This window comes from Rhinopithecus roxellana, chromosome 15 (assembly GCF_007565055.1).
Source record: "Rhinopithecus roxellana isolate Shanxi Qingling chromosome 15, ASM756505v1, whole genome shotgun sequence".
In the NCBI taxonomy this organism is placed as follows: Eukaryota; Metazoa; Chordata; class Mammalia; order Primates; family Cercopithecidae; genus Rhinopithecus; species Rhinopithecus roxellana.
Genome location: NC_044563.1, coordinates 89,647,174 through 89,667,455, shown reverse-complemented (window position 1 = coordinate 89,667,455; position 20,282 = coordinate 89,647,174). Strand labels below are relative to the sequence as shown.

The window sequence follows — 20,282 nt, the reverse complement described above, 5'->3', positions numbered from 1 at the left end:
TTCGCCCGTCTCGGCCTCCCAAAGTGCTGGGATTACAGGCTTGAGCCACCGCGCCCGGCCAAAAATATTATCTCTTAATGAGCATACAAAAATAGGAACAATGTAGGAACTTACTTCATATAATACATTTCCTTGTAAAACAGTAGAGTATTATTTATTTTTTAAAAACTCTACCTTGGGCCGGGCGCGGTGGCTCAAGCCTGTAATCCCAGCACTTTGGGAGGCCGAGACGGGCGGATCACGAGGTCAGGAGATCGAGACCATCCTGACTAACACGGTGAAACCCCGTCTCTACTAAAAAAATACAAAAAACTAGCCGGGCGAAGTGGCGGGCGCCTGTAGTCCCAGGTACTCGGGAGGCTGAGGCAGGAGAATGGCGTAAACCCGGGAGGCGGAGCTTGCAGTGAGCTGAGATCTGGCCACTGCACTCCAGCCTGGGCAACAGAGCGAGACTCCGTCTCAAAAAAAAAAAAAAAAAAAAAAAAAAAAAAAAAAAAAACTCTACCTTGATCATCTTTGTTGTCATAGAGATACTAATACTTTATGTTGTTATTATGGCTGCTATTTTATCTTGTATCAAGCCTAAGAAAGGTTGTAGCATAGCATTTCGGCACATTTTAGAGCAAAAAATAGTCCTAAATGTAATAGAAAATAGAGTGAAATAATTGTTAAAGAAGTATAAACAAAGTTCTAGGCCAGCCACGGTGGCTCACGCCTGTAATCCCAGCACTTTGGGAGGCCGAGGTGGTGGATTGCTTGAGGTCAGGAGTTTGAGACCAGCCTGGCCAACATGGTGAAACCCTGTCTCTACTAAAAATACAAAATTTAGCTGGGGATGGAGGTGGGCGCCTGTAATCTCAGCTACTTAGGAGGCTGAGGCAGGAGAATTGCTTGAACCAAGGAGCCTGAGGTTGCAGTGAACCTAGTCTTACAGAGCAAGACTCCCTCTCAAAACAACAACAACAACAACAACAAAGTTCTACATAAGATAGTGTCATAGTCTGCTCAGGCTGTCATACTGAAATACCACCGAGTGTTTTAACAACAGAAATTTATTTTCTCAAGATCAAGGTTCCAGCCAATTCACTTTCTGGGAATGGTTTTCTTTCTGGGTCGCAGATGATGGCTGCCTTATCACTGTGTCATGTGGCCTTTCTTTCTTTTTTTTTTTTTTTTTTGAGACGGAGTCTTGCTCTGTCGCCCAGGCTGGAGTGCAGTAGCGCCATCTCGGCTCACTGCAAGCTCCGCCTCCCGGGTTCACGCCATTCTCCTGCCTCAGCCTCCCGAGTAGCTGGGACTACAGGGGCCCACAACCGTCTTCAGAACGTGGGGTGGCAGGGGGAGAGAGAGAACGTGTGAGCACGTGCAAGAACAAGCTCTCTATCTCAGGATACTAATCCTGTTGGATCAGGGCCTCACCCTTATGAGCTCATATAACCTTAATTACTTCCTTACTACAAATATGGCCACACTGGAGATAGGGTTTCAACATACGAATTTGAGGGAGACACAAACATTCAGTTTATAACACGTAGTAAATAAAGAGGGAGCAAACAGGGAGGACATTTTGAAAGAAGTAGCATCTGAATAGGCCCTTGAAGAATGGATTTTAACCATTAGAGATTGGAAGGAGGGATTCCAAGTAGATGAAACAGCTTGACCAATGTCATGGCAGGGAGAAAGCAAAGAGTGTGCTCAGTACACAGAGCTTTCAGCTCGTTCACCTGTGGGATACACCTTTAGGAGTGAATAGTATTCAGGAAGTTGAGGAAGGGAGGATGTGACCAGATTGTTTAATACCTTATAAAACATCTGATGCTAGCTTTAGCACTGCTCTATCTAGCTGTATGACCTTTGTTATGTTTCTTTACTTCTGTTTATCTCGGCATTCCCATGTATTACTGAAAAAAATCTCTGAGGTTTGTTCTAACTCAATGAGTCTATACTTAACAAGTAAGTGATTCAAGTTTGAGTGTTATGTGTTAGGGTGTGCCTGCATACTTTCACGTTTGTGTCTCACACCAGCAGATGTGCACTTTCTGCAAATTTTTGATCATGGGCAGAAAAATCTATTTTGGCTTCGTAAGTTGAATTTCAATTCCCTCCCCCCCTGGCCCCTCCATGAATTGGGAAGCTTATTCAGCATATTTCAAGTACCCAAACTGGACCTGGCAGGGAGGATTGACCAGGCAAATAGAGAAGATATATGGCTTCCCCTGCCTTGTTCCACACTCTTTTTTCCACTTCTCTGGCCCTGTTATTTTCTCCTGCTTTTGACTTAATTTCCCTCATAACTGGTCTTTCTCCCCTGTTATGGAAACTTAATCCCAAAGCCTTCTTTCATATTCAGTTATGGACAATTGGGTAAAGGTATCCTCAAGCCTATAGTAACATTTGCTTTGTATTAGGAAGTAGGCCTTAAACTATGCAAATGAAACGTAAATAGCAAACCTCTAGACATTAATAAATAGAGGAGCTAGTGGGTAGGAGGAAGGTGGATTTTATGGTGTTCCTAGAAGCCTTACAAGTGAGAAATAATCCTCTGGAGCTTGAAGACCATCTTCAGTCCTAGAACAGTTTAAATGTAACTTTATAGCTGTTTATTCTTAGCACTGGACCTGTCTTGGTTATTTTTAGCCAGATAATTACTGCTGTTTACTCATTTTCTAGAAGTCTAGGCATAATTATTGGCTTACCCATGCAAATACTTTGAGAACTTTGACCCAGTCTATATGATTTGATAGATAATTCTTCCTGGGAAATGGCCACTAGGTAAACAGCTTGTCTGTCATTCTAGAGGCTCAGTGTTAATGAATCTTTCCAAAATAAATACCGTCTAGAATTAAAGTTGAAGAGCTGTTTTCCTCAGAAGCAGGCATATTTCTCCTCAATAAATAAATGTTCTTATAATCAGCTTACAGTGCTAAGTTTTTCTTCCAGTAATAGGTTGGTCTCTTTCTTTCTCTTCATGTAATATTTTAACTTTTTGTACTGTTGGCTCATCAAGGTTGACTTTTAGCAGATGTACGTGCAAGTCAAGAGGTGTTATTTTAATAATAAACTTAAGCTAGGAGCTTAGGTGACTCATCCGATAATATTCTGTAAGTCAGAGCCTCTTCAAGGCCCAACCCCATATTTACTGCTTTGTAGCCTCCACTTTGTGTAGACACGACCTCAGTGAATCACACTGGCTGGCTGTCACTCATTCTCAGAAGACCACAGCATCAAAATAAAACCCTTAGAAAGTATAAGCACTGAAGTAACAGTTACAATTTAAATGCACCCATGGTTGATTATATCATGGAGGCAACCTACAGTTTGAGTCTTTATTTGGTCATTGACAAGAGTTTTTAAGTTTTTTTGTCAAAATGTCAGTGAAATTTGAAAAATTGAGCCCCTAAAAGATACTGATTTTCTTGTTTATAGGAAATGCTTTTTAAGACTTTGCTTTTTGTATCTCTGATAATTTTTTTAGGGGTCTGTGGAAAAGTTGAGTAGACAGAAACTAAGGAAAGAAGAGATGTAGTATAAAACTGTAATTCAATAGTACTGTGATTTCTGCCTTCATCTAGTAAGTAGAAAATAGTATAAGGAATACGTTTTTACTTAGATTCACAATTATGTACTTGGCAATAAAAATTCAAGTTAAAAATCACTTAGAATGAGAGCTTCCTAATTGTGTTTTTCTTCTAGATTCTCTTTGTCATTAGAGTAGTCTCTAAGATAGTAATAACATTATCCAGATATAATGAGAGGATTTAAACTCTAAAGTTCAGTCATACAAGGAAAGAAACATACTCTTTCAAGGGACTTACCTTTGTCTTTTCTTTAAATCCTAATACAGTGCTGACCTACTAAATGAAAGATCTTTGGAGCTAAATGATAGCCAGCTTTCTAGGTATATGCCACCTCACTGCCCATGCAGATCCCTAAAACTGCTCACTGTTCCTCTACCTAGGCAGTTGCTTCTATTTTCCAGTTATCTATGACTGCCTGTGTGAGTTTTCTGCTGTTGTACCATGACCTTGTGCAACTGTGCTGCTGCCCCCACTATCCCTTGAGCCCCTGGCTGCTGCTTCTGTTTTCTAAATACATATTAAGTGGATCTTCTTACGTTCATGTGGTAGAGCTGCCCTGAAATGAAGTTAGCACTATACACCATAATCTTCTTAGCTTTGTGTCCATGTTTCTTTTGCACTGTCAGACTGTGGTGAATGACTATAACCACCACTTGTTGTTGTGAACCAATATTTTTACGCTATACTAATCCATATCACTTTAAACCTTTGTGATGAACTACATAGAGCATTTTTTAGTAATTTTTTTTTGTTTCGAGATGGAGTCTCACTCTGTTGCCCAGGCTGGAGTGCAATGGTGCGATCTTGGCTCACTGCAACCTCCACCTCCGGGGTTCAAGCGATTCTCCTGCCTCAGCCTCCTGCCTAGCTGGGACTACAGGCGTGTGCCACCGTGCCCGGCTAATTTTTTGTATTAGCCACCCAGCCACACCCAGCCAAAGATACATTTTTTCCATAGTACTGCCATTTTATATTCTTTCCAGCAGTGTATGAGACTTCCAGTTGCTCCACATCCACATGTCAGTGTTTTTCAATTTACCCATTCTTATAGATATGAAGTAGTAGGTTATTGTGATTTTCATTTTCATTTCCCTAATTAATAATATTGAGTATCTTTGCATGTTCATATTTGCTATCAATATATCATCTCTGGTGAAATCTCTATTCACATATTTTTAGCCTTTTTAATTTTTACTTATTTTTCTCTTCAACCTTTATTTTTTTTAAATTATTTTTTATTTTTTTGAGATGGAAGTCTCGCTCTTTCGCCCAGGCCGGACTGCAGTGGTGCTATCTTGGCTCACTGCAAGCTGTGCTGCCTGGGTTCACACCGTTGTCCTGCCTCAGCCTCCCGAGTAGCTGGGACTGCAGGTGCCTGCCACCACACCCGGCTAATTTTTTTTATTTTTAGTAGAGACGGGGTTTCACCGTGTTAGCCAGGATGGTCTCGATCTCCTGACCTCGTGATCTGCCCACCTCAGCCTCCCAAAGTGCTGGGATTACAGGCATGAAACACCACGCCCGGCCTCAACCTTTATTTTAAGTTCAGGGGTACACGCAGGGTGTGCAGGTTTGTTACATAGGTAAATGTGTGCCATGGTAGTTTGCTGCACAGATCATGCCACCACCTAGGTATTAAGCCCAGCATCCATTAGCTATTCTTCCTGATGTTCTCCCTCCTCCCACCCACCTCTGACAGGCCTCAGTGTCTGTTGTTCTTCCCTGTGTATCCATGTGTTCTCATCATTCAGCTCCTGCCTATAAGAAAGAACATGCAGTGTTAGGTTTACTGTTCCTGTGGTAGTTTGCTGAGGATGATAGCTTCCAGCTCCATCCATGTCCCTGCAAAGATCATCATCTCATTCCTTTTTATGGCTGCATAGTTTCCATGGTGTATATATACCATACTTACTTTATTGAGTCTGTCATTGATGAGTATTTGGGTTGATTCCATGTCTTTACTATTGTTAATAGTGCTGCAATGAACACATGCATGCATGTATCTTTATAATATAATGATTTACGTTCCTTTGGGTGTGTACCCAGTAATGGAATTGCTGGGACAAATGGTATTTCTGCCTTTAGATCTTTGAGGAATCACCACACTGTCTTCCACAAGGGTTGAACTAATTTACACTCCCCCCAACAGTGTAAAAGTGTTCCTTTACTGTGCAACCTCACCAGCATCTGTTTTTTTACTTTAATAATTGTCATCCTGGCCAGGCGTAGTGGCTTACGCCTGTAATCCCAGCACTTTGGGAGGCCGAGGCGGGCGGATCACAAGGTCAGGAGATCAAGACCATCCTGGCTAACACGGTGAAACCCCATCTCTACTGAAAATACAAAAAATTAGCTGGGAGTGGTGGCGGGCGCCTGTAGTCCCAGCTACTCGGGAGGCTGAGGCAGGAGAATGGCATGAACCCGGGAGGCGGAGTTTGCAGTGAGCCGAGATCACGCCAGTGCACTCCAGCCTGGGCAACAGAGCGAGACTCCATCTCAAAATAATAGTAATAATAATAATAATAATAATAATTGTCATCATGTTTGGCATGAGGTGTTACCTCATTGTAGGTTTGATTATCGTTTCTCTAATCAGTGATGGTGAGCTTTTCTTTATATGTTTGTTGGCCACATGTATGTCTTATTTTGAGAAGTGTCTGTTCATGTCCTTTGCCTAGTTTTTAATGTGGTCTTTTTTTCTTGTAAATTTACTTAAGTTCCTTGTAGACTCTGGATATTAGACTTTCATCAGATGGATAGATTGCAAAAATTTTCTCCCATTCTGTAGGTTGTCTGTTCCCTCTGACAATAGTTTTTTTGCCGTGCAGAAGCTCTTTAGTTTAATTAGATCCCATTTGTCAGTTTTTGCTTTTGTGGCAATTGCTTTTGGCGTTTTCATTATGAAATCTTTGCCCATGCCTATATCCTGAAAAGTATTGCCTAGATTTTCTTCTAGGGTTTTTGATAGTTTTGCATTTTACATTTAAGTCTTTTATCCATCTTGAGTTTTGTTTTTTTTTTTCTTTTTTTTTGAGACAGAGTCTTGCTCTTCGCCAGGCTGGCGTACAGTGGCGCGATCTCGGCTCACTGCAAGCTCTGCCTCCTGGGTTCACGCCATTCTCCTGCCTCAGCCTCCCAAGTAGCTGGGACTACAGACGTGCGTCACCATGTCCAGCTAGTTTTTGTATTTTTAGTAGAAACGGGGTTTCACCATGTTGGCCAGGGTAGTCTCGATCTCCTGACCTCATGATTCCCCCGCCTCAGCCTCCCAAAGTGCTGGGATTACAGGCGTGAGCCACTGTGCCTGGCCAGGTAAATTTTTGTATAAGGTGTCAGGAAGAGGTCCAGTTTCAGTTTTCTTCAATATAGCTATCCAATTCTCCTAGCACCATTTATTAATTGGGAATTCTTTCCCCATTGCTTGTTCTGTCAGGTTTATCAACGATCAGATGGTTGTAGGTGTCTCTACTTCCATTAGATGAACGTTTTTTGCTCCCACATATGCATGAAAATGTGATATTTATCCTGTGCCTGGCTTATTTCATTTAATATAATGACTTCCAGTTCCATCCATGTTGCTGCAAATGACAGGATTTCATTCTTTTTTATGGCTGAATATTATTCCACTATGTATATATACCATGTTTCCTTTATCCCCTCATCTGTTGTTGTACACTTAGGTTTATTCCATATCGTGGCCATTGTGAATAGTGCTATAATAAATGTGATCTCTTTGATATACTAGTTTTCTTCCTTTTGGATCTATATCCAGCAGTGGTATGGTAGATCTACTGTTAGTTTTTTTTGTTTTGTTTTGTTTTTGTTTTTTTTGTTTTTTTTTTTTTTTGAGACAGAATCTTGCTCTGTCACACAGGCTGGAGTGCAGCGGCGCGATCTGGGCTCACTGCAAGCTCCGCCTCCTGGGTTCACGCCATTCTCCTACCTCAGCCTCCCGAGTAACTGGGACTACAGGTGCCCGCCACCACGCCCGGCTAATTTTTTGTATTTTTAGTAGAGATGGGGTTTCACTGTGTTAGCCAGGATGGTCTCGATCTCCTGACCTCGTGATCCACCCGCCTCAGCCTTCCAAAGGACTGGGATTACAGGCGTGAGCCACCGCGCCCGGCCCAATGGTGAGCATTTTTAAATATACCTGTCGACCATTTTTATGTCTTCTTTTAAGAAATGTCTGCTCAATCATTTGCCCATTTTTTTAGTCAGTTTTTTGCTTTTGAGTTGCTTGCATTCCTTGTATACTCTGGTTATTAATCCCTTGTTGGATGGATAGTTTGTAAATATTTTCTCCCATTTTGTAGGTTGTTTCATTAGTTTGCTGATTGTTTCCTTTGCTGTGCAGAAGCTTTTTAACTTGATGTAATCCCATTTGTCTATTTTTGCTCTTTGTTGCCTGTGCTTTTGAGGTCTTGCCCAAGAAATCTTTGCCCAGACCAATATCCTGCAGCATTTCCCCAATATTTTCTTCCAGTAGTTTCATAGTTTCAAGTCTTACATTGAAGTCTTTAATTCATTTTGATTTGATTTTTGTATAAGGTGAGAGATGGAGGTCTAGTCTCATTTTCCTGAGTATGGATATCCAGTTTTCCCAACACCATTTATTGAAGAGACTGTTATTTTCCCAGTATCTGTTCTTGGCACCCTTGTGGAAAGTCCATTGGCTATGCATACATAGATTTATTTATGGGTTCTCTATTCTGCTTTTTTAGTCAAAGAGTCTGTTTTTATGGCAGTACCATGCTGTTTTGGCTACTATAGCCTTATAGTATATTTTGAAGTCAGATAGTGTGATGCTTACAGCTTTGTTTTTTTTTTCCTCAGGATTGCTTTGGCTATTCAGGGTCTTTCTTATGTGATTCCATAGGAATTTTAAGATTGTTTGGCTAGGACTTCCTAATATTAAAGAATTATTGTTAATTTTTTAAAATAGTGGATTTGCAAAATACCTACATGAAATAATTTCTTATTAGAAAAATAACCAATATGCAATAACCCCAAAATGCTTATTGGTATAGATAACAATGAGAATTACCACATTTAGCCGGGCGCGGTGGCTCACGCCTGTAATCCCAGCTCTCAGGGAGGCAGATGCGGGAGGATAGCTTGAGCCCAGGAGTTCGAGACCTGCCTGGGTAATATAGTGAGACCCTGTTCTCCACAAAAAAAAAAGGAAAAAAAAAAAAAGACCAAAAGAAAAAAAAAAAAGAGAATTACCATATTTACTGGGACCTGTGTCAAGTACTTCCAGACCCTACTAAAAGGTGCTGAAACCAATAATCAATAGTTGGCAGTTGAAACATATGATGATATTTATGCATCACTGTTTATAATAGCAAACAATTGGAAATAATACAACTGTCTATTAACAGAAACAAGACAACGCTGTATATTCATACCGTGGAATTCCATACAATAGTTAAATTGTGCAGTAGTTGAAAAACAAGACTCTGTAAGCCAAACTGACTGGGTTCAAATCCCATCTCTGGCCTGTCACTCCCTATCAGTGTTCCCTTGAACAAGTCACTTATTTTTGCCTCAATCACCTCCCCACCCCCTTTTTTTTTTGAAACAGTTTTGCTCTGTCGTCCAGGCTGGAGTGCAATGGCACGACCTTGGCTCATTGCAACCTCTGCCTCCCAGGTTCAAGCAGTTCTCCTGCCTCAGCCTCCCAAGTAGCTGGGATTACAGGCATGTGCCACCACGCCCAGCTAATTTTTGTATTTTTAGTACAGATAGGGTTTCACCATGGTGACCAGGCTGGTCTTTTACTCCTGACCTCAGGTAATCCGCGTGCCTCAGCCTTCCAAAGTGCTAGAATTACAGGCATGAGCCACGGAGCCTGGCTATTTCCTCATTTTTAAACAGGGGAAATAATGGTACCTATCTCAGCGGGTCATAAGATTGTTGTGAGGATTAACTGAGTTGATAAATATTTATACTGAAAATGTATTATACTCAGAAAAGTATAATAATGATACTTTTGATTATAATAATTTTTTCTTATTTTAAAGACTTTTTACAGAGATATTTCTAGTTGTCAGATAATTTTCATTACCTGAATAAGTCTAACAACATAATGCATGAAAAACCAAGTTGCAGAATGAAACACAACATTGTACTACTTGTATAAAATTGTCCAGCCTAGGCATCAGAGTGAGACCCCCCATCTCTACAAAAATTTTGTTTAATAATTAGCCAGGCATGGTAATGCACACCTGTAGTCTCAGTTACTCAGGAGGGTGAGGTGGGAGGATCACTTGAGCCCCAGAGGTTCAGACTGCAGTGAACCAAGATCATGCCAGCTGCACTATAGCCTGGGCAACAGATGAGACCCTGTCTCAAAAAAAAAAAAAAAAAAAAAAATTAAAACTGGCCAAAAATAGGAGAATTAGGAGAATTTAGATCATATCTTATATTTTTGAGACCACCAAACCCAGGCAAAGGACTTGACAACAGTCTTGCATTTGATGTCTACAAATTTCTGGACCACAAAGGAAAGAAATTGATTTATCCTCTGAACTCTTGATATTTACTAAACAACTTAAGACACAGAATCATTAGAAGGCTAAGTGGTTTAAAACTAGAGTTCGGAAGGCCTGGTAGCTCATGGCTTTAATCCTAGAACTTTGGGTGGCCGAGGCGGGAGGATCACTTGAGCCCAGGAGTTTGATACCAGCCTGGGCAACAAAGTGAGACCCCATCTCTACAAATAATACAGAAATTAGCAAGGCATGGTGGTGTATGCCTGTGGTCCCAGTTACATGGGAGGCTGAGGCAAAAGGATTGCTTGAGCCCAGGAGGTTAAGACTGCAGTGAGCCTCGTTTGTGCCACTGCACTCCAGCCTGGGTCACAAGACGAGACTATGTCTTGAAAAAAAAGGACTTTAATCCTATCATCCCAACTACTGACATTTGTAGAACCTGGCACATCAAGTGAATACTGGACAATGCTGGTGGATGAATATGCCTCTCATGCAGAAATTGTATGCCTCGATCTTCGGAGCAATCCAGAGGGGTATAGACTGTTCTGAGTTTAAGGATACTTGTACTGTTCAATCTCTGAGTATCAGGTAGTAAAACAGGAAAAAATGTGGAATACGCTTATAGTCACCCCATTTAACTAAATGGATTACTCACTATTCTGTAAATCCCACTAACTAATGAACATAATATTCTAAATACTCATTGCTTATAGGCCATTCTCTTTCTGCTCCTGCTGAGTTGTATGTTTACAAAAGCCAGTTGTGTTTTGTCCCAATTAATTATATAGTTTTGTTAGATATCACATAAATAGATGAAGTATGAGTTATATACATGAAAAGCATCAATAAGGAATAGAATAAAACCTGCAATATAACTGATATATTCTTTATGGACATACACAGGCAAAAAACAAAATGGGAATGATGATACCTAATTCGTGATAATGGTCACCTCTAGGATAGGAGAGAAATAGAATCAGGAGAGGTATACAGTGGACTTGTATGTATTGTATGTCCTTTCTTTAAAAAAAAAGCGGGGGGGAGGGACAAAGCAAATATGTTTAAGATTTGATAAAGCCAGGTTTTGGATACATATTTTTCCTATTCCTATCTTCCTTTTGTTTGTCTCTCAAGACTAAGCAAAAGAAAGACTCCCAATTTCATCAGAAAATGCTCTAAAATTAATTATTAAAGTGATTTATTATCTGGACTTGGTGAGACCAGAGCAGAATCACAGGAGGACTTGCTAGCACCATCCCTGAATTGTGCGGTTAGTTAGGTACACTTATATTCCAGGGACCAGAACTAGATAGGAAATCTCCAGCAATTTAGACAATGAATCTCTACATTATTCTTTAAGACCATTACATGTTTATGGATAAGTCCTGCCAGCTAGCCTTCTTTCCTGAAATCTGGTTTTCCCTGAGCTCCCAAACTGGAGCCTTGAGCTTGGGGAACAAACATATCTAGCCAGACAGGCCTTTGACAGGCCCCTCATGCTGATATCTTAACCTTTCTCTTGACCTTCTCATCTCTCAGATGATTTGCGTCCTTTATTTGGATTTGAAACTGGCCTGCTGGTTGGCGAGCCCCATGAGTTTATTCTTCATGTCCTGTCCCATGCTGGGTTTCCTTTGAAAGCTTTGTGAAAAATGAATGGCATTGCTTAATCTGGTATCTTCAAGGGCTATTTTTTCTAGATAAAGAAGAAAGTCAACACATTATTAAACATCTCATAAAATTGCATGGCACGATATCACTTGTTTCCTTAGGACAGAATCATAAAAATTATTATGAAATATAAATATTGGCCGGGCGCGGTGGCTCAAGCCTGTAATCCCAGCACTTTGGGAGGCCGAGACGGGTGGATCACGACGTCAGGAGATCGAGACCATCCTGGCTAACACAGTGAAACCCCGTCTCTACTAAAAAAATACAAAAAACTAGCCGGACGAGGTGGCGGGCGCCTGTAGTCCCAGCTACTCCGGAGGCTGAGGCAGGAGAATGGCGTGAACCCGGGAGGCGGAGTTTGCAGTGAGCCGAGATCTGGCCACTGCACTCCAGCCTGGGCGACACAGCGAGACTCCGCCTCAAAAAAAAAAAAAAAAGAAAAGAAAAGAAATATAAATATTGTTGCCAGAATTGAAGAGAATGAGAGATGTGATTTGGCAAAAGCATTCCCAACCAGCACCACCACTCTCACACCCTCAGTATGAGTTAAATCTTAAATCTCATCTTTGTGCAATATTAAAAGATTATGATGCTAGTGTACAGACCAATTTGTAAAACCATCTTGTCTTGGGAAAGTTTTTTCTTCAAACCAGAGAAATTATTAGAATCAAAAAATTAAACACAAAATAATAAAGAAAACTTAAAAAAATAAATTGTTACAATCAGAAGATAGTTTTATCCATAGATGCTTATTTTCTCTGTTTACTAAAACTGCTGCTACTGTCCCAGGTTATACTGAATTTGAAACCCTAAAGTCTCATTACATCTTTTTCTACATAATTATATTACAGGTTTGTTTTGTAAAATATCTAAATTTTGTGTCTTACAGAGACAACATAGAGTAATGGAAAACTTTATTTCTGTTCCCATCTGTTCTACTCATCTTGCCATATGACCCTGAACAGTTCTCTTTCTTTATAGATTCTCTCAAATGCACAGTGAACACCTGAAATATTTACCTTACCACCCACTTTCTATCCCAAGCTGACTGCAAAGTTCCGTTTTTGCAATTTGTAGATCAAGCCATGATAGCGTCTAGGCAGAATAAAGTGATACTGCCCTCTGCTGGTCCTGAGAACACCCATCAGTGAAATGGCCCTGCCCATCCTCACTGAGGGACACAGGGCTCCTTGCTTGTGGTTGACCAGACAAAGCAAGAAACCACAAAGAAAGAAGGCAAATTGCATGTCTAGAAAAAGAATAATATTTTAAGTATTTGGAGGTTAATGATTTCTAACGCACATATCAGGAGATCGTTTTATCGACAGGCACTTATTTTCTCTGTTTACTAAGACTACTGCCACTATCACAGATGCCATAGCCATTTGTGTCTGTCTTGCCACCAAGTGTTTGTAGTATAGTCACTTTACCCTGCTGTAATTCTCACCTAGTAAGCAGGCTGTGGGCCCCTTTGGGCCACTGTCACTCTGTCTTGCACCGTTTTTCTTCCTTGGGACATATATAGTCCCGCTTTTGTTCAAACTACTTAGATTAGTTTTTGCATATTCAACTTTTAGTTTGTGAATAAACATGAAGATACAGGTTGAGTATCTCTGATTCAAAAATGTGGGCCACACTTGGTGGCCTAATCCTATCCTAGCACTTTGGAAGGCCGAGGTGGGGGGATTGCTTGAGGCCAGGAGTTCAAGACCAGCCTGGGCAACATAGTGAAAACCTGTCTCAAGAAACTTTCTTTTTTCTTTTTTTTCTTTTTTTTTTTTTTTTGAGATGGAGTCTTGCTCTGTTGCCCAGGCTGGAGTACAGTGGTGCAATCTCAGCTCACTGCAGCCTCCGCCTCCCAGATTCAAGTGTCTCTCCTGCCTCAGTCTCCCAAGTAGCTAGGATTACAGGTGCCCGCCACCACACCCAGCTAATTTTTATATTTTTAGTAGAGATGGGGTTTCACTGTATTGGCCAGGCTGGTCTCAAACTCCCAACCTTCAGTGATCTGCCTGTCTCAGCCTCCCAAAGTGCTTGGATTACAGGCGTGAGCCACTGTGCCTGGCCTCAAAAAACATTTTTTAAAATTAGCCAGACATAGCAGTACATGCGTGTAGTCCTAGCTACTCAGGAGGTTAAGGCGGGAGGATCCCTTGAGCCCAGCAGTTCTAGGCTGCAATGATCTATGATTGTCATCAGCCTGGGTGACAGAATGAGACCCTGTTTCCAAAAAGAAAAAAGAAAGTCCAGAATGCTCCAAAATTCTAAACTTCTAGCAGGCTGGCATGATACTCAGAAGAAATGTTCATTGGAGCATTTCAGATATTAGATTTTCAGATTTAGAATGTTCATCCAGTAAATATAATGCAGATATTCCAAAATCTGAAACACTTCTGGTCCCAAGTATTTCAGATAAGGAACACTCAACCTGTAATGTCAACTCACATGTGCCAAGGAAAGCAAATATACACCATCAGTGAGAAGAATGCTAAAGAAAGGTGGGGCTTCATTATACCCTCAGATTCCTGTACATCTCTGTTAAGTTTTAATAAAAGATGTTTAATTAATAACTTTTTTGGTGTGTTGATTATCCTAAAAGTGCTTTATAAGAATCTGATAAGGATTTGTTTAAAGCTCATTTTTTTTGGAGCTTATCTATATTAATATAATTTCAAGACTTCAACATTTTTAGAGTTGCCATTGATTATGTTACACTGCATTTGTAAGAAATGGTACTGCCCTGAGTATACTCATGGTAAAGGCAGTTGAGAATTACAGTTTTATCTTATTTGAATTTAGTGCCTTTAAAATCTCTTTCAGACTGGTCATGGTGGCTCACATCTATAATCCTAGCACTTTGGGAACCCAAGGCAGGTAGATCACTTGAGCCCAGGAGTTCAAGACCAGCCTGGGAAATATGATGAAACCCCATCTCTACAAAAACCCCATCTCAGCTCACTGCAACCTCCACCTCCCAGGTTCCAATTTTTCTACAAAAAACTACAAAAAATAGCTGGGTATTGGTGGTGCACACCTGTAGTCCCAGCTACTACAGCTACTAGAGAGGCTGAGGTGGGAGGATCTTTTGAGCCTGGGAAGTTGAGGCTGCAGTAAGCCACGATCATGCCACTGCACTCCAGCCTGGGTGACAAAGCCAGACCCTGTCTAAAAAAAAAAAAAAAAACTTTCAAAATAGGCTTGTGTACTGCTACTGAAATAATTGCTGGTCCTTACAGTAAAGGACTAAAAAATGAAGGAGGAAAAAGTGTGTAATCCATGTCCCAAGTGTCTTCATGCAGAGTATATAAGGAGCTTGTGATTCAGTGTGTGGCTTCTGCTTACGCACTCACAAAACCACACAAATTTTGTTCATGATTTCCCATAGGTAGACAGTAGCTGTTTGTTAAATGAGCAGATAGACATCATGAAATCCAACAGTGATCCCTGTGCACCCTCAAAGAACTCCTGATTTTTGCTTCATAGCCACAACTTACAGCCACTTAATAGGGAGAATTGAGGTTATAGCCAGTTACCTCAGCAGCAGTAACACAGTCCTATCTTGAAAAGGTCTTACACATGGCATGTAGTACACAGAGACTCTTCAAGGCAAAATCACAACCACCTGGCTTCTAACTACACAGGCACTACATTTTGTGGTATTCATGATACCTATTCCAGCTCTAAACCAAAAAGGAGATTAGCATGTATTAAGCATATAATTTTTACCAAATGTCTTATATATCTGGTATACATCCCTAAGAAATGAACCAACTTTTGTTGTGTAACTATTATATAACCTTAGTAATCATCTTCAGTGTCCAACATTTCAGAAGAGACTCGGCTTATTAAATTGCTTCAAAAGAAAACTTATCAGAAACTTTAGTTCTACTCACAGAAAACAGATGAACTCAATTCCAAAGAATAAAATGGGCCAAAAAATGTTTATTGAAAATGGTACCTACTTTTTCTTGGAAAATTATGAATTTTTTAAAATTTGAAACATCCTTTTAGAGGTGAGAGAAGTAGTTCTGGAAAGACTAACTGAAATTTGGCAGTGTACATTATCTTTAAAATTTGAAAAGCAAGTTTTTTTTAGAGGTTTCAAGGCAGAATATTACTTTGGGAAACAAAATCATAAAGTGAGGGGAAAACAGAAGTGCTAATTGGCAGTTAATTTGGCATTTAATTTATTTTGATTTACTTCCAGTTCTTTTGAAAGACAATTTGATGTTGTAAAAAGAGCAGGGGTTTTGGAACTAAACAAACTTAAATATATATGAAGTGCCTTCTAAATGCCTGCAGAGTTCATTTTCCTTCCCTCTGTTGTTAATCACCTCTTAAGTTTACTCTTACTCTGAAACCCAGCAGGAAGTCCCTGAAAGGAAGGCGGTTTGATTTGTGTTTATCTTTCCCTGTGCAAATTTGGTTACCAGAAAATGCCCTTGAAGCCCAGGACAGTCTTCTAGAGAGTATGTGAGCCAGGCAGCAGCTTTGGTGGGGAGGTAATGGGCTGGAATGAGCAGTAGGAAAAGTGCGGTTCTCCTGAGTCCCTAATTCATGCTATATCCTCATTCTGTGTGTAAGGCCAAGCTGTAGGTTCACTCACATATCAATTGCTGTCTCTTAAAAAGAGTACTCTAAAGCCAAGTAGAAGAAACGTTAAATTATCTGGAGTTTTATGTTTACATTGTGATGGATTTTATTATATGCCCTAATTGTAATAATATTCACTAAATCTACAGTGCCTCCTTTTCCTGTATTTTCTATTTGATATAATAACAGCTTTGATTTTTAGCTGTTACTAAAATACCCATTTTGATAAAGTGACTAAGACTCTCAAGGATCCAACAGCAAGCCCACAGTTGCCAGTTAAAAAGGAATAAGTTGCTGATTGCTAAGCCTGTACTACCATAAGATATTCTTTAGAGAAATCCTTTGATCACATCTATGATTAACTGTGGCCTCTGTGACCTTATGAACTGTTATAATTCTGCCAGCCCCATGGTGATATATTTTGTGTATTCTCACAGAAACTTGCCCCTGGAGTCAGCCAGTTTGCTTACACATGTGTACAAGACCACCCCATTTGGACAAATCAGCAGTTTTGGGAGACAACCTTTTACAATGCAGTGCAGGAACAGGTTCGCTCCCTTTATCTCTCAGCCAAGGAAGACAATCATGCCCCGCATCTGAAGCAAAAGGTAAGAGAGAAGAAAAGAACGCTAATTGTGTGGGATTAGGATTCTGGCTTTAAGGAAAGCAGACGTTCCCAGGGCAAAAAAAAGAAGCTCTAGCTACTTCCTACCAGTGTATTTGGGTTTTATTTAAGGAGCCCTGTGATATCTTTCTTCTGTTGTTTTCAGACATTGTGTTTTTCCATAGTAACTTCTTAATTCAGTTCTTCAGCACTAGGATTGTTTTGTTTTGTTTTGTTTTGTTTTGTTTTGTTTTGTTTTGTTTTGTTTTGTTTGAGACGGAGTCTCGCACTGTCGCCCAGGCTGGAGTGCAGTGGCCAGATCTCAGCTCACTGCAAGCTCCGCCTCCCGGGTTCACGCCATTCTCCTGCCTCAGCCTCCGGAGTAGCTGGGACTACAGGCGCCTGCCACCTCGCCCGGCTAGTTTTTTGTATTTTTTAGTAGAGACGGAGTTTCACTGTGTTAGCCCGGATGGTCTCGATATCCTGACCTCGTGATCCGCCCATCTCGACCTCCCAAAGTGCTGGGATTACAGGCTTCGGATTGTTTTAATATACTTTAATAAATAAGAATTTCCTGGAAATGATTATAGGAAGTTGAATAGAAAGAACAAACCTAAAATAACAGGCATACTTCTCTATGCAGCTAACTTTCCTGGAGGAATGTCAAATTAACGTTAATTGACTCCAAAATAAATGTAAAATTTAGTAGTTATATTTTTTTTTTTGAGACGGAGTCTTGCTCTGTCGCCCAGGCTGGAGTGCAGTGGCCGGATCTCAGCTCACTGCAAGCTCCGCCTCCCGGGTTTACGCCATTCTCCTGCCTCAGCCTCCCAAGTAGCTGGGACTACAGGTGGCCGCCACCTCACCCGGCTAGTATTTTGTATTTTTAGTAGAGACGGGGTTTCACCGGGTTAGCCAGATTGGTCTCGATCTCCTGACCTTGTGATCCGCCCGTCTCGGCCTCCCAAGGTGCTGGGATTACAGGCTTGAGCCACCACGCCCAGTCTAGTAGTTCTATTTTTTAAAAATGCCAGTAATAAATCTAGGTCTTCTTCTAGGAATATTCTATATGTTTCTGTTTCATCAGCATAAAATATTTTTATGAAAAATATCAGAAAATATTTTAAAATCAAGGAAATTGTTTTTAATTTGAAAGAGTAGTTTTAAATACTCTGAAAGTTTAAAATATCATTTACTAGCTCTCTGGTTTGGGTCAAGTCATGTTACTTCACTGTGCCTTATTTCCTCACTGGTAAAATGAACATGATTATTATGAGATTTTAGTGTCTAATATATAAAGTGCATTGAAGAGTACCTGGCATGCAGTAATAATAAGTGTTAGAAATTATCCTCATGAATTGAATTTAAAGCAGCCTTAAAGGCTGATTATCATTATACTTCAGAAATTTATTGGGCTTTGGGGGTGCTTTCGATAATTTTTTAAGCAGCTGTAATGGTAATATTGACACATCTCGAAAGAATTCATAGAGCAAACACATGTCACTGCTACTTTGCCAGCCATTCTAAAGAAGTCTATCCCGGAGCCAGCCCTAGGTTAGGTACAAGTGAGACCATAGACATACCAGCTCTTCACAAGCTGTAAGGTGCTTTGCTGCTGCTTTCTGAGGTTTGTCACATAGTTCCACTCAAGGCCTGTTGGATCTGGGAAAGACTAGGTTTTGTTTTGTGGTTGTTATGTTTTATGTTTTCATTTTTGCTGATGTAAGCATTTAATAGAATAGTTATTTAAAACATCTATGTTTTTTAAGCTCACCTGAAGTGATGGTTCTCTTTTGGATTGTGTTGCTTTATTTTTTAGGATAAGCTTCCTGATAACCAATATCAGGAGAAGACAGCAATGGACCTGGCAGCTGAGCAACTACGCCTTTGGCCTACCCTGAGCAAGTTAACTCAGCAAGAGCTAGTGCAACATGAGGAAAGCACTGTCTTTAGTCAGGCCATTCACTTTGCAAACCTAATGGTAAACCTGCTAGTTCCACTCGACACAAGTAAAAACAAGCTCCTAAGAACATCAGCACCAGGTGACTGGGAGAGCGGAAGCAACAGCATTGTCACAAACAGGTACCAAAATGTGAACACACAGACCCTCCTCCTACTCTTCTTGGGGCCAGTCTTGGCTTGACAGATAATATTAAACATTTTGAGCAAATACTGCTGTACATATTTCAAAAGTTAACCATTTTTTCCTCACCTTTGGACTTGTTCAGCTTTTCTCTCTAAAAGATTCACTTCATCCTACTATTCTTAACCACTTCCCACACTCTCTTCTTTTTTATGACCTAATTTTTCCAAATATCTCACCCATTACTGATCCAGCCCTTTAGTTACTGTCTGCCAAAGCAATTTACAGAAATCATTCCAGAGAAATTAGTGAGCACCTTCTTGCAAAAGTGAGTTTGTTTCTCAGCCTTCCTTTTCCTCAACCTTATAGTCATATCCACAACCATGCCTTCTGTGTCTCGACCCTCCAGTGAGTTCTCATACCACTGAAACTAAAACCCAAATGGGTTGCAGTTTACTCAGAGAGTGATAAATCCTGGCAAGAGAAGGGTTCATAGGACAGTTTGGTCCTTACATACCGAAGAATATGCTTGTTGCTGAGAAAAATTCTCTTACTTTGCCTACCAGGAAACATGTTCCTCAGTTGCCAAGTTGCCAAAGATAGCCATATTACTTGGTTTCTATGTAATAATTAACTTGGGAGGACAGGTTGCTTTAGAAGGCCCAGGTAGTCCATAATAAATGAGAGAATCCTCTCTTGGTTTATTTTCTGTGGTTCCTGGGTTCCTTTTGGGAGAGTGACAAAAGGTATTCCTTACAGAAACAAATCTGGGTCCAAAGGATAATGCCTGACAGTAGTTTCCAAATGTAGACAAGTAGAACATTGTGTTTTATCACCATGACTTACCAAGGAGCCATGGAGTTAAGTGAGCCTTCTACTTGAGTAGACATCTCTTTGATCATATTTCAATTGCTATGTAAATTGACTACTATATAGTAGTCATTTGTTGCATTTGAGTACTGACCATGATTTCTTTCCTTGACTGTCTTAGTATTGCAGGAAGTGTAGCTGAGAGCTATGATACAGAGAGTGGGTTTGAAGATTCAGAGAATAATGACATTGCCAATTCTGTTGTGCGATTCATTACCCGATTTATTGACAAAGTTTGTACAGAGAGTGGAGTTACTCAGGATCACATCAAGAGCCTTCATTGCATGATACCAGGTAATCACTTTGCAGATATTAGAGAATCAGAATATTGAAGATTATTGAGTTTCAGCATAAAACCTGGCAATACATGTCTTCCATGTAGTTCA

The 20,282-nt window shown here is 40.3% G+C and overlaps 1 protein-coding gene across 2 annotated transcripts in view; it reads left to right on the top strand.

Annotated features, from left to right (window-relative positions):
* The window catches only part of SBF2 (SET binding factor 2), a 527,862-nt gene that overhangs the window by 430,199 nt on the left and 77,381 nt on the right, over positions 1 to 20,282 (top strand). For both annotated transcript variants that reach the window (XR_004053641.1, XM_010384825.2), the window contains exons 18-20: positions 16,777 to 16,947; positions 18,763 to 19,025; positions 20,018 to 20,190. Coding sequence is in view for 1 of the 2 variants with exons in the window: in XM_010384825.2 (XP_010383127.1) it covers positions 16,777 to 16,947; positions 18,763 to 19,025; positions 20,018 to 20,190 (607 nt within the window). In the remaining variant the exon portion in view is untranslated. The remainder of the gene's footprint in view (positions 1 to 16,776; positions 16,948 to 18,762; positions 19,026 to 20,017; positions 20,191 to 20,282) is intronic.